This window comes from Sinohyriopsis cumingii, chromosome 8 (assembly GCF_028554795.1).
Source record: "Sinohyriopsis cumingii isolate HCF-2022 chromosome 8, ASM2855479v2, whole genome shotgun sequence".
Classification (NCBI taxonomy): Eukaryota; Metazoa; Mollusca; class Bivalvia; order Unionida; family Unionidae; genus Sinohyriopsis; species Sinohyriopsis cumingii.
In genome coordinates, this window is record NC_142968.1 from 26,871,034 (window position 1) to 26,893,181 (window position 22,148).

Genomic DNA, 22,148 nt, shown 5'->3' on the forward strand with positions numbered 1-22,148 from the left:
GAGATTTTCACACCTGCAGCGAAATCATTTCTTGCCACCAGACGGAATGCCTACATCTCTTATTATCCACTAATGGAGACAACATGCATATGAATACCAAGCATCAATACAAATGCAGAAGGTGTTGAATAAAAGTGGGATACAACATAATTCTTACTTACCCTCTTTGGTCTTGAAGATAAAACTTTGTGTCAAAGATTCTCCATGTGTGTTTATGGCCTGTATTTCTACCTGGTAGTATCTTCCAGGCATAAGTGATGACAGCCTATAGCTTACAGCTAATGCCCAAATGTTGTTAACAGGATCAAATTCACATAAAACTCTGGACAGTTTATACTCTTGTTGACATGGAATGATTTCCACCTAATATGAGAAACATCAATTTGAGATATGTCAACAGATCATATGCAACAAATGCTTGACTAAAATACCAATAAAGTAATAAACACATTAATACTTGTCCAGAAGAGACATTCAAGGAATTTCTAGTGAAGGTATGAAAGGCAGGTGTTCCTTACAGACAAATAAAAAAAAATAATAAAACACAAATGAAATGTGCTATTAGGAAAAGATGAATCACATGTGCTTTTGCTCAATGAAATTCTCTTATCACAACCTTTAATTAGAGTAACTTGACAGGCAATAAACCACCATAATTCCTGTAAATGATATCATGACTGGCCGGTTACTAAGAATATTTAAAATATTTAAGGTACATGCTTAATAATAATTCCTGAAAATAAAATTATGGAATGAATGCTGACTTCCTGTGTCATTCATGATCTCACTGCACAGCTGCCAAACCCTGAATACAAAAGTACTGACTGCTTAAAATTGATAAAAATACAACCATCAGTAAAGTAGGACAGTAAATTATTTATATAACGACAAAGATGCATGTGTTACACTCTTGCAACTTCTGAACAAGCATCCTGTTACATATGGGTGCCCATTCAGAAGATGCAAGAGTGCAACACATACTATGACACAGGCTGTTTATAGAAGCCTATTCCACTCCTTTTTTTTCTATCATTATCAAGTCCAATGTATCATGTTTCATTGATGATTGGAATTGTGTGCAAATTCTTTCACTTAACTGTTTTTATTCTAGCACATGAGTAATCTTTGCGATTTTAAGGTCTGCAAAATGTAAAGTTTTCTTTTTGACTAGAAGATTTCCCAAATCTGAACATGATAGCATAATTTTCTGTCCAGTTCTGTTTTCTCATCTTTGCTAGAGAAAACTCTTATACTTTCCTTTTCAATATGATCAGAACTTGAATATCACAAAGATGAGATAAAGTGACAGCAGCAGCAGCATTTTACAATAAATATGACGGTTACAGACTGGCATGGTACCCTTGATTTCGAATGAACCAATCATATTTTAGAACTCTATACCCCTATATACATGTGATATATTTCTCTCAGCATGGATGCAGGCATCAGTTCTAATCAGAAAATTGCAAGGAAATTTTTAATTTAATTTTTTTCTTAAAATACAAATTTTTAACAAGAAAAACATACACCCGTATTCAGGTCCAAAACACAAGACAAATATGGGGAAAAATGGAACACTTGGTAACCATTTCATTAGCACAAACTCCAATACCAATTTTTTTCAAAACCAACAAACCTTAGTAAATTTATGCCACAAATACAAATGAAAAATGGTTAACAAGTAATTAAACATCGCAACTCCTGTAACTGCTATTGGAAAATCCTGGAAAGCAAATTTTAAAGTAACTTATGTTTCTCCTTTTGAGTACTTATGCCATTCACAATGCATTAGGAATACTAACCTGCTACCTTAAGAATCCAGTCATACAAAAAGGCAAAAACCTTTTTATCCTGCATGTTTTGAGATAAAAGGCAGTAATTCTTGCCCATTATCTCCCCTTGATACCACCAGGCATCATCGCGTTTTAGCTGAGAGAGATACTAACATGTATGTTCACATGGCGGGTTGGTTAGAAGGGTTTTAAGTAATGTGATCGGGTAAGTGTTAATATACTTACAAATTTGTTTTCTCCTTCGAGTACATTCCCTAATCACATTATGTAAAGAGTGAATAAGTAAGAGGAGGAGGGAATCCTTCTGGGGATGAGTGGCTGGATTCCCCATATGAAATATAACGTTTCTCCTAAAATGGCAAGCAACACAGCCCAGGATCCCTTGATCTGGACTTCTATATAGTTGAGATGAAGTTGAAATCTTTTCACCTACAAAAATTTTCACTGGCAAATTGAGCAAAGCTAACAGACCATGTTGATTTATCCAGTTGAGTCTGGTGGCCATCTGTGCTGCTGCCAGCAGCCCTACAAGATCCAAAATTTGTTTCTGTGGTGCTAAATCTGAGGTAAAAGCTCAAGAAGGTTCACTCTGCATGCCAGCCAACAGCTTCTAAAATATCTCAGATCGAAACACTGTGTTCGAAAGCAAGGCTTGCAGAGAGGGCTCCATACTTCTAAGCTGGAATCTAGTACATGTGGCTGCTCTGATCTGGTGAGGTGTCAGAGTACACCAAGCATATGACCCATTTCAGTCATTAGTAAAGGCAAGAAACATGATATCCTGTGTTCTGGCTCACAGAGATTGCTTGAAACTTAGGAATTGTAGATACACTAGGTAGATAAAATCTGGTGAGACATCAGAGTAAATCAAGTGTACTACCCTCTTCAGCCCAGAAAAAGGATACGAGTTCCAGATCACAATGGAAGAAAGTATAATTTGCATGTGCCATCACATATCTCTGTGCACTGTAAGTTAGTGCCTGATAGCACGAAAAAGATCTTGCATGGCTACTGTTCTGGACCTAGCTGAGGAAGAGACCAAGCAAAAGGCAACTGTTTGACTAACGACAAATAGTAACCCATCTTGGGCTACACAGCATGATGGTGTCATCAGAAGCATTCAACCTCCAATCTGAACTGGAAGGAGTGCGCATCAACAAAAAGGGGTTTGCAGCCCTCTTAAATTGCATTAGAGACATGTAGGCTAGAAGTCTGAAGGGTTCAAATTGAGCCAAGTTAAAACCCAGAATTGGATCCTTTTGGAGACAAAAATAAGGGATATTGGTCAAAGAGGTCTCAATCTTGCCAAAAAACATGTTTGTCATGATGCCAGAATGTGTCAAATATTATGGGGCAGTAACTACTGCTATCAATTGGGGCCCGATGTTTCTCCTCAAAGAACCAGAGTAAAGTTGGCCACTTGAGGGACACAGGCATGCAAAGGGATGATACAGCTGGTTACTATTAAGATTCTCTCCACAACTGAAGGTTGCAATTGTTTGACTCATAAGCCTGTCCTGGTAAGAGCTGAGCCTGTAGAAGAAAAAGGCGGCTGATTCAGGTTGGCATGTTGCTGATAGTATGATGGACAGACAGATATGTCAATAAGATCTCTGTAAATCATTCTTGGATGGACCCCATCTTGGAATGGCAGGATGGCTGGTGACTCTGCGGTTTATTTTGCATTACATCCAATCAATTGGGTGTCAACGGTGTGGTTGGTTTGGATACTGGCAGTATGCAAATTTTCCGGTAACCATCGGTACTGGCTGCACCAAAGGCCTGATTGAATGGACAGATTTTTCACTCAAATCCCAGGTACAGTAATGATATGATAATGACACTGTGGCATGGACAGATTTCTCATTGAAATCACCAGTATAGTAATAATAAGGTATCGACAGGCATAGTTAGATTGACAGATTTATCACTTAGATCCCTGTATGAACTATTTGACTCGACCATTTCAACAAAAAGGTCCCCATCCTGAGATGGCTGGAATACCAGTGTTGGCTGGACTGCCAGTGTTGCCTAGATGTTTGGCAATATTGGGTAGGCCAGTGACTGCTGGACAACCGATAACAGTATGGCAGTATAAAGAGTTAATATTTCTATCACAATGTGATCGGGGAATGTATTGAAAGAAGAAATCAAATTCACACAAGGTCTTACAAATCTCAATCCACATAGTAAAGTTGGTTGTATGCAAAATAATTGGCAAAGCTATGCTGCAGAAACTAAATCAGGACACACACATAGGAAAGGACATGGGAATGCAGAGTAACTCCCATAAATGATGATGTGCAACAATGAAAATTCAATTCAATCAAGGTCTTCTTATTACAAAGCTGCATAACACATCTGACCAAACTCTGCAATACAACGATTGAGATTTACTGCTGAAACCAATATCAATATAAAATACCAGCAGAAGATATGACTCCTGTAAATAATGCCATTGACTGCCGGAAATTAACCTTATTTAAGGTTCATTAAACAATGCACCAAATACTGCTGAAATCCAGCAAACCTTGGTAAAGCTCTTCTTTTGTGAATTAATTCAGTAGGGTGGCCAAACAGGGTTTATAAATCCAGCAAATTACGTCTTTAAATGCTTAAAATCAACCTTGTTTAGTCTTATTATGAAAATGTAGTGTAAAAAATTTGGTTAAAATCCATCAATTCCCACCAAAGCTCTCTTGCAGAAGCAAAATTCATAAAACATGAATGGACACACAAACAAACAAAAATGATAACTGTTGATGATTACATGCACAAATGAACATATGTCATTACTATAGGGCTCTGCCAAATATGTCAAGTGGGTAAAAAAATTAATAGAATTATGTTGATTCATGCCATCTTTACCAAGGTGTCATTCATAATAAAGGTTTCATATCACTATATACTGTCATCTAATTATTGTTGTATATTTTTAAGTAAATTACAGGACATAATAAATTCAAATCAAAAGAATATGAAATAGATGAATCCTAAGAGAATGGATTCCAGTCTGAGTCCAAAGAGTACTGACACAAAAACAATATATGTACTGAAGGACTCAAAGGTAACAAAACAACAATATTGCATGATGACAGGGAAATATTTTGCACTGCCTCATGTGTAAACCCCTCACCCATGCAAATGAAGCACTTTACAGACCAAAGAATATTTTTTCTTCACTGAATCATAATATTTATTTAAATTTAACAATCTGTACCAAGAAATTTAGTTTCCTTTCATTACATAAATTATTACTGTATGCATTCTCTAGCAAAGTACAAATAATGAAAACAGAATACAAGAAGCCATAAATACAAAACTGGACAACACCAGTTTTTCAAATATGGTCAAAATGCAAAATTACCAAAGGTCTCTCTTCCTCTCCATTCACAATGTCAATCAGATGGTTAAATTTCAGAATTAAATCTTTCATTAAACACAGGCCTATTGTACCAGTATTACTAAAAACTAGGTCATACTAACCTTTGACCAAAACCAAAACACAAAATCATGAATGTAGAACACATCTTTTATGCATGTATATTTTCCCGATTTAGATATGTACTTCCATTTTTAAACACAGCATGATGTGGTATGGAACAAATAACAAATTCCAAGTTGTGTGAGAATAAACATCAGATTTATTGAGAGAAATAATTAGTGTGCTAAAAGGCAGTTGATATAATAATTAAGAATGAGCAATAAATAACTATCCTGTCAGTCCAAGCAGTCTAGCAATAAAAACAAGAGGTCCATGCAGGCCTAATATTGCCAGCTGACCATTCACTAAACAGGCTCATGTAGTATTGTAAGAACACAACCTTATGAAAATTCTTCCCAAAGTTAAAGACATAATTATTATGCATACACCCCTGCTACAATCAAACTCACCCAAGGTCTTGATCATGCACACTTACTGAGCAAGGTTTCAATCAGATATAAATTCAAGGTCTACAGGGTTAACAACCTCATCCATTCAGATACAAGATCTCATTAACATCACTCACCTATTATACTTGATAGCACCAGTCTAAGACAATGATGTTATAGGCCTAGGATCAGCAACATCTGATCAAAATTGGGAAATAAGCTCAGCAAATTACATGCAAGATTCCCCCATTAACATGTTTTTTGATCAGAATCAAACTCAACCAACATCGTCATGCTAACCTATCTACCAAGCTTGTCCTAAATTATATGAATTCAATGCAATATAGTCTCTGAGAGTCATAAAATAACTCCACCAATCAGATGCAAAACTGCCTCATAAATATGTAAAGGTCTTGATCATAATAAAACTCATTGGATGCCTTGGATAAAAGCCTACTGAAAAAGGCAGATAAAAGTATCATCAGAAATCAAGTGACTCATGTTTTAACAAGTTCAGCCAATTAGATACATGATAAAGTCACAATTATGATTCGATTTATTAAGCTATAAATTGTCATTAAATAAGATCTTATACTTTAAATCTAATTACAAAGTTTTATCAAAATAGGATAAGACATAGTCTATGCAATGTTGCTCAGCCAAATGCGTGTGAAACGAACTCATTACAATGTATAGAACCAGCTCATTATTGAACTTATGGAAGATCTTGATCATGCAAGCATGTATTCTAAAACTGATGAAATATCAGATTAGAAATATTGCTTCCAGAGTGATCACAAGCTTAGACAATCAAATGAAGATAACCTAACTGATATTATCTTACTCATTACTAAACTTATCAGAGACCTAGAAAACAAATATGCCAAGATTTTATCCAAATCTGATCAGACATATGGTCTCCACGATGATAGGAAGCTCAGCCAGTCAGATGCAAGAAAACTTCATTTATATGTATAGATCTCACTCATAGCTGAACTCATCCAAGGTCTTAATGATTGATACATATGGCTTCCAGTGTGGCAGCAGGATCAGCCAATCAGAGGCATCATCACCTCATTAATATGTATGAATAATCAAGTAAATTCATTTTCCAGTTTGCTCAATAGCATACCAGAAACATAGTCTCCAAAGTTTCAAGAAGCAGTTGTTGACAGATGCATGATGCACAAAATGCTCAGTGTTGATGGGATCACACCATAAATTCATTTGGCATTATAGCCATGTGTACTAATACACAGAGATCTCTCTACATACCTCTGTGACTGCAACTTTACACTTGGTACAAACTGCAGTTTCCAACTAAAACGACCCTGATACATTAAATCATACTAGTTTTATAAAGTGAAGGCTGCAACTATTTACCTACCGAGCTATCTATATGATTACTTTGATTTTAAAAGTCTAGTTCAACAATATTAGTCTTCTTACATCTGGATACCTGAGAATATATTTTTGCAGCCAAGGTCCTCAATCATCTGACTCATTCCACATCAGCAGGTATGATGTTTTCGTTCAATGATTTATAACTTCTAACCTGACAGTGACCAGGGTGGCCCTAACACTGTCAATGTCTGCACATTTCATGCTTAACGGAGTGTAAAACTAACACAGTACCACATTGTGTACAATATGGTCGAGTCTATATTCCTCAGACAACAGAGTGACATACTTCATCCTATATGGTAATTGCCAGATAATTCTGTAGATTATTATGAAGCTGAGAGTTGTGAGATATAACCCTTTGCCCACATGTATAAAGACAATACACCACATGTTAAATCAATGTAAAAAAAACTAATTTCTAGTTATTTTTTTGTGTGTGCTTGGGATGATATTGTAAATATCAGAAGCAGATGATGCAGTTTTTACCTTCTATGTACAGACTTGCATAGTCGTGCATCCACCCATTCACTGAAAATGGACCTGAGCAGGAAGTGGAAATGACTGGCTAACAGGGTTGTCTTTTACTCTAAAAACTTCCATTTCACATGAAATGCGCAGATCATAACAGTGTTAGGGCCTCCGTTGTTTTAATTAGGTTTGAAATTATAAATCAATCAATGAACTAAGTTTGTTCATTTTTGTTATATCATTTATGCTTTTTGTTTTTGAAATCTGTAGGGGGAGGCTACAAACAAATGGGGAGGTATATTCAGACTATAGTTCAAGAGCATTATTCTTTTTACCTCTTGATACCTGAGTATATACTTTTGTATCTCAGACCCTCCATCATCTGGTTTCTTCCACATCAGCAGGTATGATGATGGCTGAGGACTGTCACGTTGTGATGTAATCTGCACTGGCTGAGGGACATCTACAATAAACAGAATATTAAATTGTATCAGATAAAATTTACATTAATTACTAAATTACTATCATCACTCCATGTGATACAAGTTAGATTTAGTACTGTAACCTACCAAATAGCAATGTCCTATGACAATGTCTTTAAGGTATTCAAATACTGCCAGTTATGTGAGCTTGTACAACCTGTCTTGAGATGCCACTCTTATGAGACATCACCTGTTTTGATAGACCAAGTTATCCATGCACAGATTTGTTGTTTAACTTATCACCTGTCATGAGAAATCACCTGTCTTTAGAGACCATTTTTGGGGGGCAGAAAAGATTGTCTTTCAAGATGGGTTCTACTGCAATGTAATAACATTATTTTTCATGGAGTAGCAGTTTTTGTCAAATTAGTTAATGTCAAGAACCACAAATTGAAAGACACATGGAAAGTTATTATTCAATGAAAACTCAAAAATCCTTGTCCATCTTCATAAAAATGATGCATTCTCAAAAATGTCATTTTCTCCAAAATCCAAACTAGAAACAGAACTTGATTTGCACAAAAAATCCAACTCACAATGAATTAATCTCCTTCTTCCATTGAAAACAGAAATGACGAAATGCAAAAAGCTTCATAAACAAAAGGCATGATAGTGCATAATACCAGTCATCTGTGTAGTTTTAAACAACCAAGGTCATGTTTAAAACCATGCAATGCAAACTAGGAAATTTAGTGTAGGTGATGTGTTGGTGCTTCTCTGTACTAGCAGAACAAAGTTATTGATCTAAGGGGAAGGAACCTATGTCATCAAAAACAGAACATTCAAGGGCCTGATCAAACAGTTGAAAGGAAAGTATTGCACATTGTATGTACTGTGGTCATTGAAGGTGAGTCAAGTCACAAATGGAAATTATAGACCAGTGCAGAAACTCCCCTTGAGATCTCCACTGGGGTGGGAAAAAAGATTAGCATGTGCCCATTATTACCTGAAGGTCAACAACAACAAATCACGGACATTTTGGGAAAGTATCCAGATGTAGTTACAGACAGACCAGACCATAAATGGGTTATTAAAACATGAAATCAACTTAATAATCAGAATTAAAGGATATCCAATATCATTTAACGCACAGGAAGTAAGCAAATTGTTAGACCTGGGGAGAACGAGCTATCCAGCTCCAGGTATTCATCCCCCACGGTATTGGCAAAAAAGAAACAAGAAATTAATCAATTCTGTATATAATTTTGTCACATGAATAAAATCACCGAGTCGATGTGGTACAAATCTCAGATATGGAGTGCATGTTTTCAAAACTGGCAGGGAAAAGTATATTTCAAAGTTAGATCTCACCAAAGGATACTGACAAATGGCAATGGTTGATAAAGCCCACATATTAAGGATTTGCAACCCATAGAGGTCTTTTACCAGATTAAAGTCATCCCTATAAGTTTAGTCAATGAAGGTGATTCATGCATTTGTCTTGTGTGCAAATTGTTGAAAGGCATGGAAAATGTAGTTTCATTCATGATATTCTTGGATACGTGCATACCTGGGAAGAGAATATTTGAGTATTACTCAACCCATTCAACAAATACCATCAGGCCAATCTCACATCTAGATGCACCAAGTGTAGTATATCATATTCTACATTGAATGCTTGGGCCAACTATTAAGTAGGTCAGGGCAGTTAAAACCACACTCTGACAAAATTAAAGCAATCAGAAATGCTCCTAGAACAGAAACCAAGCAATAGATCTGATCGTTCCTTGGGTTGATAGTTTTCCTTCTATAGTTAATCAATTGATGTGATGTGATGTGATTTTGATTTTTAAAGTAGCTTTAACAATTTTTCAGTCATATCGCTATGATGTCTGCAATGTGGCAGTTTATAGTGATGTCTAGCACTGGGGCATCATGCTGCAGACATGTAGCATGATGTCCCACCCAGTCACATTATCCTGACACCAGGAAGACCAGTCCTAACACTAATATCTTAATGCTGAACGACAACGCGAGGCAGCTGTTAATACCATTTTTTAAGTCTCTGGTATGACTCGGCCGGGGATCGAACCCACGACCTCCCGCATCCAAGGCGGACGCTCTAACCACTGTTAATCAATTGACGAACTTAACTAAGAAAAGGCAACCCAATACAGTTACTTGGGGTAAATGGCAGAAAAGAGCTCTTAAATGGGAAAACTGATCAATGTACTAATCTTAAAGCTAACAGAACTGTATAAATCATTTATATTAAGAACTGATGCATCCAACACAGAATTAGGGGCAGTTTTGCTTCTGGAGCATATGGGGGTAAGGTTACTGATTACTTCTGCTACTTGGAAAATGCTTCCTTGGGAACAAATGTACTCCATGATGGAAAAGGAGTGACTGGCACTGGTGTGACAACTAAAAAATTCTTAACACGTATCTTTTCAGAAGGGAATTCATCCTTCAAATGGATCAACAGGCTCTCATGATTTTGAAGAAAGCAAAAGTCACCAATGCAGGATCTGCTTTACAAACATATCATTTCCGGATAGTGGCAGTTTGAGAGTCATAAAATATAGGGACTTATTTCTTGAGCAGCGTGTGATTTGCATATTTTGACATGTGATTCAAGTCTTGTGAATAATACATTTGAGGTACGGGAGAAATAAAATTATTTTCTTTTCTTGCCATACATATTATGTGATATAATTGCTTAATATATTGGATGCACCAGTTTTACTTTAAATTTTACAGATAGTCTGACCTATGTCATATAACTCCATGCTATTAGAGTGACTATAGTCTGTTTCAACTTATTCATTTTAAAATGGAGAAGATGATTTAAATTCATTAACATGCTGCATGTATTAAAGGATGAGAAAGTGTTTCAGTTCTTTTAATTCAGTGAGAAAGAAATCCATAGATGAGCCTGGTTATCATCCCAACCTGATCACATTTGGACCATATCCAGCTGGTCTGTTTATTTTCCAAATTGCAATCCTAACTCACGATATGTCATCCCTTCAGATATATCTGAATTGCTAAACACACCCCAATTTATAGAAGGGTCTAAGAGAAATAGTCCTTTTGTGGCTCTTAAAAGTAGGGCATGATATTATCAAGTGTTTAAAGTACACTGTTCACACTTGGATGTACATTAAGCTCAGTAAATAATCAGAAAACAACCAAAACTGTCTGCCAGTGATGGAAATAACACCACAGAAATATGCTACTGAAACCTCCAATAAATCTACATGTACCCTGTTTGTCAAATGATATCATGTACATCTCTTGCACCAACAAAGTGTTATCTCTCATTTAAGATGACATATGTTACACAAAACCATTCCCAAGGTAAATATTCAATTATTTACTTAACAGAAAATTTTCTGCTACTGAACTAGTGCAAATAATTCCACAATGGAAGTGGGTCAGGGCATGTGACTTTATTCTATTTCTGTCCCAGTCTAATTCAACATATTACTCATGTGTCCAACATTTCCTGGGAATGTTTAGTCAGTAACAGTCATTTAAGTATTTCTGTGGTGGATTTTGGAAGACAAAAATTCCTACAATTTAGTCCTGTACACTGTAACTTGAAAGCAGAATAAGTTGGTAAGATTTAAATCATCATACCTGTAGCCAACCTTTCCTTGCCAATAAAAGGGATGCCCGAATCTCTTTCTATCTACTAATGCAGAAACATTTACATGAACATACCAAGCATTAATTCACATTACAGCCAGTGTTGAACAAAAGTGGGATACAACAAAATTCTTACTTACCCTCTTTGGTCTTGAAAATAAAACATTGTGGAAAAGATTGCCCCTGTGTGTTCATAGCCTGAATTTCTACCTGGTAGTATCTTCCAGGCATAAGTGATGACAGCTTATAGCTTACAGATGATGGCAGAATGTTGTCAACAGAAATATATCCACATACAACTTGGGACAGTTCATACTTTGGTTTATCTGGAATGATTTCCACCTACAAGAAATGAGAAATATAAATTCTGAGACATTAACAGATCACCAAACTTTTGGCAACAATACTGACAAAGTAATAAACAAGGTTTCACAGTAAAACGAAAAATACAAAACAAAACAAATGTAATGTGCTATTAGAAAAGGATGAATCACAAGTGCCCTGCTCACCGGAATTCCCTTACCATGGCCTTTAAACTGAGTAACTTGACAGGCAATAAAACACCATAACTCTTGTAAATGATATCATTGGTGGCTGGAAACTAAGTGCATTTAAACTATTTAAGGTCTCATAAATACAAAACCACATAACTAATTACAAATCCTGAAAATAAGAATATGGAATGAATGATGTCAACTTATGTCATTCAAGACCATATTGACATACAACCCAAAAACAAATGTGTACAAAACCAATAAACCTTTTTTTAAATTTATACTGCAGATACCAGTGGAGAAAAGGAGAAAAAATAATCAAACAGCACAATTCTTGTAAATACTGTTGGAAAGTCTTGGAAATTAAATTTAGATAATGTCTGATAAATGTCAATCCACACACTAAATTTAGATAATGTCTGATAAATGTCAATCCACACACTAAATTTAGTTGTATGCAACAATCATTGGTAAAGGTATGCTGCAAAAACCAAGTCAGGACCAACACACAGGAAAGGACAAGGAGATGCAGAATAACTCCTGTAAATAATAATAATAATGATGACTTTGTATAGTGCCTAATCTTTAGAAGCTCTAAGCGCTTTACAACATTAGACAACACCTATAAGATAAAAAACATATATAATGATATGATTACAAAAAACAAACACCTTGAAATTAGAAAACATAAAAAACATACAGAAAATATTTAAGGTTGGAAACATTATTAGGTCTTTAAGTTTGTTCTTGCAGTCGAAATATGTGAGTTTTAAGAGCACTCTTGAATGGGATCACTGTGTATTTATGTCTAAGCTCAGTGTGCAATTCAATCCACACTGCTGGGCCCTGGTATGCAAAAGAACGTTGTCCATATTACTTCATTTTCGTAGTGGTAATAATGAGTATATGATTGTCAGAAGAGGAGTGTAAGTATATTGCTGGTGTGTACACATGGGTGAGGTAGCATCAACTTCAGTTGGGTGGCTAGATTTGTATATTTTGGTGTCATCAGCGTACAGTTGGTGAGACACTGGATTATGATCTATGACACATGAAAGCAACTTAGTGTATAGAATGAAGAGAACAGGTCCAAAAACAGACCCCTGTGGAACACCACCACATAGATTAACTAGGCTAGAGTGTATTCCATTTGCAGACACAATTTGTGTCCTGTTTACCAAGTAGGACTTGAACCATAGTAAGGCTGTATCATGGATGCCAAATACAAGCTGGAGATGGTGAAGTAATATATCATGGTCTACTGTGTCAAATGCTGCCGACAAATCAAGGAGGATGAGGACTGTAATCTTTCCACTATCCAAAGCAGAGAGAATGTCATTAACTACTTTTAGAAGAGTAGTTTCAGTACTGTGGCAAGGGCGATATGCAGATTGTACATTGCTAAAAAGACTGTTTGAATTCAGATGAAATACAAGCTGGGGTAGAACAACCTTTTCTAAGATTTTTGAAATGAATGGGAGATTAGAAACTGGGTGGTAGTTCTTTAAATCATTATGGTCCAGTGTTGGTTTCTTTAGCAGAGGCTTTACAATGGCAGTTGTGAAAAATGATGGGAATTACCCGGATGAGAGAGAGGTATTAATAACATCAGTTAGTGTAAGCAATACTGGATCTAAGCACTCACTCCAAGCAGCAGTGATGCTGGGATTAGATCAAGTTCACATGACTTTGGTGCAATCTTCATCCGGACTGTACGTATGAAATCCATAGATGAGACAGGTTTAAATGCTGCTAATGGTTGCCGCTGAAATTATGTATCCCAACTGTATAGTGACAATGAGTCAATTGAAATTGTGGCACCATGTCAATCTTATCTCTAATGGTCTGTACTTTGTCACGGAAGAAATTTGCAAACATGTCCAGACGGTCGACTGGAGAGAAGGTAGTTGGAAGTGGTTAGATTTGTTCCTTGACATTAGCTTGTTAGTAATCTTGAAGAACTCTTTGCAGGTGGAACTTTCCATTATCTTAGTACTGTAGTGGGCTGATATTCCTGCATGGACTATATCTGTGACATTCTTCTTAGCGGCTTCATAGATTTGCTTATGAATAATGAGTCTGGTGGAAAGCCAAAGCCTTTCACCTATATGGCGGTCTCTTTTAGCAGTGTGAAGCTGGTCTAAAACTGCTATACCATTGAGAGCACTTCTGAATTGACACTCTGCACTTGGTAGCTGGGGCATGTTTGTCAAGCAATGAATCCATGCAGTTATCGAGTTGTTCTGCTGTAAGAGGTAAGCAAGTTGCTAGGTTTGCTTGGATGTCATGCATTAGTTTGGTTCTATTTATCATAATGAGGTTTCTCTTAGTAGCAGATAAAGGTAGAGGGTCAGGGACTGATATATCAAGATAGCATATAATGTAGAGGTGATCTAATGCAAGTTCATGGGATACCAGGGAGGACCGTATAATGTTATCATCAGGTCTATATAGAATCCAGTCTAAAATGTGACCATGTTTATGGATGGGTTGGTTAACTGACTGTTTGAGCTTGAAAACATTAATGGAATGTATGAGTTTTGAAGTGTTTGGGTTTCTGGGACAGTCAAAGTGAAAGCTGAAATCTCAAGAATAATCAGGTTGCCACCAATCAAATTTTCATACTCCAGGAGATTCAGAAACTGCTCCAAAAAGAGAGATTCAGTCAGCTTGTTTTTTTCTACTAAGAGGAGGACAGTATAGGCAGAAAAATGGAATGACCCTTGCTCCAGTGTGAGTGTGGTTTGGACTACTTCAAGCGATGTGTGGTCAAAATTGAATGTTGTGGTGTGGTTAAGACTTTTGATCATGGAGTTCTTTGTGATGACAGCAATTTCGCCTCCACAAGAGTGGCAGGGGGATGACATGATGGAGTAACCAGTGGGTGTTAGATCCGCACACTGGGTTCATCGCCTGATGCTTTTAGCCATGTTTCTGTCAGAAAAAAGACATAAATATTCTGGTCATTGATAAAATTAACTATTTCTGTGCGTTTTTCCGGTGGTCCTACTGATTGGGCAGTGAATAATGCAATACGCAGAGGTATCTTTTGGATAGTTGACAAAAAGGTTGAGGATTTAATAGGGATTTGAATTAGGTTATCTAAATTAACAGTCGAATTTTTAAATTGTTGAGCCAGAAAGGGCATAAGGGAAATAACTGGAATTCTTCATCCTGTTCTACGCTGGCCAGCTCTGAAACATTTCTTTTTTCCCTTCTGTTTACATTTAAGCAATAATGAATGCAGTCCCAGTTCACATAGAGCACGATGTAGTGTGGAGAGCCAAGGAGAGGTCATTTAAAGCAATTAATGAGGGTCCATCATAGCATAAATGTGTTGATTGGCGAGTATCACGTGATGGCAGTTTGTTCAACAACAAAGGAAGCTGTAGCAGTGGAGCAAGACAGCTGAGAAAAAGTCTAATTGTTCTCGTTTCCAAAACAAGAAGATGAAGAAACACATACGAACTGAACAGCCAATACATGATGAACACAATAACGTAAATGAAGACAGGCAATAAGCACATATATCATGAAAATGGCACAAAACATGGAACAGCTGCTTCAAGCCGGTTAAGCGGTAGTGGCCATCTTGAACATCCAATCCCATCTTGAACATCTAAATGATGATGTGGAACCATGAAATCTCAATTCAATCAAGGTCCTCTTATTGTAAAGCTACATAATGCATCTGACTTAACTCTGCAATACAACGATCAAGATTTACTGCAGAAATCAATATCAGTAGAAAATACCAGCAGAAGATATGACTAATGGAAATAATGGCAAGATGCCAGTACACAAAAATGGACAAAAATAATTATTGATGGATAGATACACAAGTGGACAGATGTCATTACTATTGGGCCCTGCCAAATTTGTCAAGAAGGGCAATAATTAATAGAAAGGGTGTTGATTCATGCCATACTTACTAAGGAGTCCTTCACAAGAAAAGTTTCACTCCAATAAATACTCAGTCATCTAATTTTGTTGCAGCTTTTTTAATACAAAGTACAAGACATAAAAAATAACCATATCAAAATCAAAAGAACCTGAAATAGGCAAATCCTATGTGAAAGGAGTGTAGCCTCTGTCCTGAGTGTGCCAAGTAAAATAATTCATGTACTGAAAAAAGTGGAAGACATAAAAAGGAAAACAACAATTTTACATATCAAGGAAATGCTATACACTGCATTATATGCACATTCATCACCTGTGCAACTGAAGCAGACCATGGACTATCAATTTCTTCTATGCATAAAGAATATATATATTTAAAATCATAAATTAGCATCAGAAAATTTTAGTTTTCTTTGATTACATTAATGTAAACTGCTTGTCAAGTTCACGCATGGAATAAAAGCTCCAAGAAACTAGAAACATAAAAATGGAAAATATGTTGCAACCGTGCTGAAAATACACACTGAGACCTTATGGCCAGGTGAGCTAAAAAGCAGCTTTCTCTGTGCATGTTTTTTAAATTGTAACCTTACACTTGGTATGAACTGTTGTTTCCAAACAAAATAATCCTGATACTTTAAAACAAAATAGATTTGTAGAGTGGGGAGTGTAACTACCTATCAACCAACCTTAGTATATGATTATTCTGAATTTACAAGACTAATCTAGTTCAACAGCACTATTTATCTTACCTCTTGATACCTGAGTCTATACTGTTGTATTTGAGATCCTCCATCATCTGGTGTATCCCACATCAGCAGGTATGACGCTGAATCAGGACTGTCAGGGTGAGATGTGATCTGCACTGGCTTAGGGACACCTACAATAAACAGAATACAAAATTTTATCAGAAGGAGTTACATTATATAGCATCACTGCTTCATGTTCAATATGGTTTTGTAACATAACAAATAGCAATATCCAATGGCAATGTCAATAAGGTATTCAAATACTGCCAGTTATGTGATAATGTGAAAAACCCTGGTATACTCCTTTTCAACAATTTTATTAACTACATGAAATACAAATTGAAAGACAATGAAACTACATTTTTCAAATTAAGTGCTCTCAGAAATTTTATTTTGCTCCAAACCAGCCAAAAGAACTTGATACCCAAAAAAATAAATCGATGATAAATATTATCCAAAAATTTGTTTTATTAAAAATGAAACTTATGAAATGCAAAGCATAATTCATAAACAAGCAGCATGAGTGGGTCCGCAATCACTTACCTGGGTAATTGACACGAGTCAGCTTGTGATTGTCAACTGACTCATTTACTAAAACTTGTACAGCCAGTATTTTCCGAGATGCTTCTGATTATATAATTATGTAATACAAATGATACACCACTCCCTTGATAACTTGCACCCTAATAACTCACAAACCCACTTATAATGCGGTGTCAGGCATGGATCCCATTTTTTAAACCAGAAAATACCCCAACAATTTATCCTTATTTGTTGAAGATGAAGAAAAATCGCGGTCAAAATTGGTAATGGAAACTTTGATGTATCGCTCGTTTTATCGTTGAAAACAGTAGATAGAACCCGGAAATTTTAGTCAACACTATGAAATATCAAATTTAAAAATAGCTCATATAAATTTTTTACATTTTCTTTCCAAACGACATTCCTAGAACACCACAATTAACGATATGTAAGGAAATTTTGATCCTTTGTATTTTTACATTAATTATGTCTTTTGAATAAAAAAAAGAGCTGGATTAAAAGAAAATTGAAAAGGCACAAAAATCAGACTAACTTAATATCTAGAGGCCTCGGTTGTACGTCTGGTGAACTCACTTCATTTGAGCAATTGAACACTGTAATAAATGTTATTGTGTATGTAACAGAAACTACCTTAAATTAACCAACTCTTTCATAACTAGTCAAAGATAACAAGGCAGCCAACCCAAATGAATACTTCGTAAAATATAGAGCTTGATTTCACAGATACGGACCATTGAGGGCAAGCGAGTTTCAGAGAATTCTTGAACTGGCATTTAGAGATATCCTCAGAGATGACAAGAAATTTCATTATTACTTCCACTGAAATCACGACATTAATATTGTACTAACTGAACAATAAAAAATTGAGTTTCGACGTAGATGTGTCACGAAATAAATGTTGCGTGCTTTTGAAAAAAATGAATCTTATATGGTGGTGTATCAACAGTTAGTCTAGTTCCCAAATTATGGACTACCAATTTTGGCAAGATACTATTAAACACTACTACGGGAACCAGACTCATCAAGAAAACAAAAAGCAGTGACGTAATACACAGATTTTTTGCGTACACGTGATGGTTGTTCAAACCAGTTGGAACAATCTTTCATATGTTGGATATTTTGAATTTTTTTTTTTATTTAAACAGAATAACGAACAACTTCATTAGAAAAAGCACATTATTAAAAATTATTATCGATGTGATTGTAAAATGAGGATTCTGTCATTAAAAAGCCCAGTTCCCTAACGCCCCCCCCCCCACCCGTTTTCTTGATGTCAAAGCGGTTTATTTTAATTTTGGGAGGTCCCTCGGTAACTCACGCCTCGCGTATAGTGTGGTGTATGTTTGTGGACCCCGTTGTGCGTGAGTTTATCGAGGGAGAGGTGTAGTTAAAAGCTTCTCATGTTTTTGTATTTTCATCCACATTCATGGCAATTCACATCATTCACCCAATATTGAAAAAGCTGCTATGCAAGGATTCTTTGTGTTCAAGTTAGTCAAATTCTGCTGGCAGTTGTTTTAAATAATGCTATGTAAATGTATGAAATTCCTACTTGTCCTAATGGAAGCCAAATTTAGCATCATTTGTATATATGTGAAAGAAATTATGGGCAGGATGCTTGCTATCGAAGTCAGGCAGTGCCATTAAAAAAGATGATCAAGATATTTCTTATGTTTTTGTTTTAGTGCATATGTGTGTGTGATTTGGCTTTTTATTATAGCTTTAACAATTTTTCAGTCATACCGCTATGATGTCTGCAGCGTGGCAGTTTATAGTGATGTCAAGCAGTGGGGCATCATGCCGCAGACAAGTAGCATGATGTCCCACCCAGTCACATTATCCTGACACCAGGCTGAGCAGTCCTAACACTAACCTCTTAATGCTGAGTGCCAAGCAATGCAGCTATTAGTACCATTTTTATAAGTCTTTAGCATCACTCAACCAGGGATCGAACCCATGACCTCCTGCATCCAAGGCAGATGCTCTAACGACTGGCCACCAGAGTGGGTCTTTTAAGTAACAACAGCCATATATGATAATAAATTCATCTAATTTATGTAAACATAAAAACCCTTCATTTAACAGTGCTTTCTGCAACATTTTCTCAAATTATGTTCAGTAGTTTTCTAAAGAAAAAGTCCATTGCAGTTTCAGGGTAGTCATATTGAATGGCATATTGTAATCATTCATATAAATATGAAAGCCCTCATTACCAGAATTCTATCTGTTCAACCTGGTCAATATATGTTATGCAGACTCTGAGAAGTGAAGAAATTATTTAAAGTTTTGCATATGAAAACGTTATTCTGTTCAACAGTTGTCACTTTTGTCCATTTGCATGCACACAAAAACAGGTCAATAAATCTCCTTCTGATTTGAAATCAGACTTGAGACCTGTGCTGGGAACATGTAAAAAGATATGGTTATAGAAATAAGGCAACTGCTTGCCAACAGCGAATTGCAAATAACGGAGCAGGACTGGGGAATCCTGACTGGGTAACAATTGGCTGAGTTAAGGTAAGCTTGACTAATTAGTCATCCTAGGGCTGAGTAGATGCAGAATCACAACTTAAGAAATCTACTTTTAAATTAAAAACTGCAGCATAATTCAGCATTGCTTAATATGCACTGAGTATCAGATATCCATTATTTTTGCCTAACCTTGTCTCAAAAGAAGATGACTTTGTTTTCTTACACAGGTACCAGATGCAATCTTGATACTACAATGGATCTAAATCATTCCAATATCATGTTCTGCTGTGAAGAATGAGCTTAATAGCCTTCTAATACATTGCCCCATATATTAATAAATAATATAACATGAGGTTTAGCATACTTAATTGAGAATTTGCTAGTTTCACACCTAGCCCTTGATTTCTTAATGCTTAATGATATTTACACTTACAATGACACTTTACAGCAATTTTGACATTAACGTAGAGAAACTTATTTTCAACATTAGCTATCACACCTCTTTATGATTTAGGCCTATGATAAAAGGACAGGGAATGTCAAAATATTTAGATTTTTCATCTGATCAGTGTTACAGGTGAATGGTCTTAATTTAACTGGGGAACCGGGGTTATGGCATAACAATCTTCCAATACTTTTGCACAATCAAATATCTATCCTTTTGATAGTTGCCCTTGTTTAGTTCTTTAGAACTGAATCAAAATAATGAGTATGACAGTTGATGGATTTTGGGCATATGCTTGGAATTCTTCTTTCAAATGTAAGTTAGCAAAATACTTCATGTTAAACCATTTTGTGGAGCAAAATATGTTTCTTAGATAATACTTACCAGTCATAACACAATGGTAGTAAAAACCACCATTACCCAATCTAAATAAACTAGCCAGGAAAGTTAAAAGTTGTCTGCTCACACAAGTGAGTCAGACAAGAGTGATCTACCCTTAGAGGGTTTAGTGCCAAATCCTATCCAAACTTCAGTCATTACTAGAGCCGAATGCCTGCTCTGCTAGTAGGATGTAATGGTGGACAGGCTGATAGAGTGTATCTGTATTATGATTGGGTTTTATCAAATAAACATATTTTACTGCAATAATTGGTTTCTTCTTCAAACATGTTACCAAATATAATGTCTTAAGAGAACTGATTAAAGTTGGATGGAGTTGTATCTCTTTACCCCAGAGAAAAGCCCATCTCTAGAGCCTAAAGTATGAGGTAGCTTCTGCTTTTGAGATGTAATAGGGCTAGAGTAGTGACTACATATATGTCAATGCAAATAACCAGTAAATATTCTTGCCCTCACAAATGCAACCCATGTGGTAAAGACATGTCAGAGAAGCTGCTGAACATCCTGGGAAGGTACCCTCTGGAATGAAAAATCTTGGAGGTAAAAACTAGAGAAATAAGTCTATGACCACCATCACAAGCTTTGTACAATATCAGTTTGCGAGCAGTTGCACTTGAATGTAATGCTGGTGTTGACTGCCTAAACATCATAAGCAAAAATGCACAGTAACTTAATTTAATCATGGGTTAACTCTCTTTATGTAGAGCAAATAACATATCTTATCCAAGATGAAAGAACTTGACCTGTGATATTAACCTTTCATTTTCAAAATTAAAAATAATCAAGATCTCCCATCACACTCATTTGGTTTAGGTACCACTTCAAAGCCCTCAATGGATCCTGAAAATAGCCCTGTTGTGAAGGGTCCAACATGGAATGAGGTTTCACCACACAAGATTGCTTATCCATTAGTGAGAGACTGTTATTTAGGACAGGAGCCGTCATGCATGAAACTAAACCATCCTAACTGAACTACAGATAATTTAGGTAAACCAATAAGGAACATATTTAACTAATTTGGCCTGCTGTAGCTAGAATCATTAAGAAACAGATCTTATGTGATAGATGAACCAATGATGCTCTAGAGAGTTGTTCAAATGGTGCATTATTCAAATATGTCAGAACTAATGGTGGATTTCATTTCTGAAAAAGGGCCAAATTTGGGGTTTTTTACAAATCAATGTTTGCCACTTTTGTCTTGTATTTTCCCTTCTGTGATGATGCAACATATCTGAGTTTGTGGCATATAAGTGTTAACTTCTCCATATTTAAAATCCATTGGAGAAAATTAGCTATCTGGTGTAATGATGCCTTAAGCCTGTCAGGTGAGATGAACATGACATGAATCAAAATGGCACTTACTTTTGCTTTTCTTGCATGTCTTCACTGCTCTGACAGTTACCACCACTATGACTACTGCCACTATAATGCCTAATATGATAACTACAAGAACATCTGTGACTGTTCCCCAATGAGCTGTTTCTGAATCCCTCTTATCTACATAAAACAAAACAAGAAATAAAATTACTGAC

The 22,148-nt window shown here is 36.1% G+C and overlaps 1 protein-coding gene across 22 annotated transcripts in view; it reads right to left on the minus strand.

Annotated features, from left to right (window-relative positions):
* LOC149793181 (fibronectin type-III domain-containing protein 3a-like) overlaps positions 1–22,148 on the minus strand; it is a 165,332-nt gene that overhangs the window by 96,808 nt on the left and 46,376 nt on the right. For all 22 annotated transcript variants that reach the window (XR_016422727.1, XR_016422728.1, XM_089967116.1 and 19 more), the window contains exons 4-8: positions 21,979–22,113; positions 16,761–16,888; positions 11,755–11,956; positions 7,874–8,001; positions 162–363 (exon numbers count right to left, since the gene is read on the minus strand). Coding sequence is in view for 20 of the 22 variants with exons in the window: in XM_089967116.1 (XP_089823242.1) it covers positions 162–363; positions 7,874–8,001; positions 11,755–11,956; positions 16,761–16,888; positions 21,979–22,113 (795 nt within the window). In the remaining 2 variants the exon portion in view is untranslated. The remainder of the gene's footprint in view (positions 1–161; positions 364–7,873; positions 8,002–11,754; positions 11,957–16,760; positions 16,889–21,978; positions 22,114–22,148) is intronic.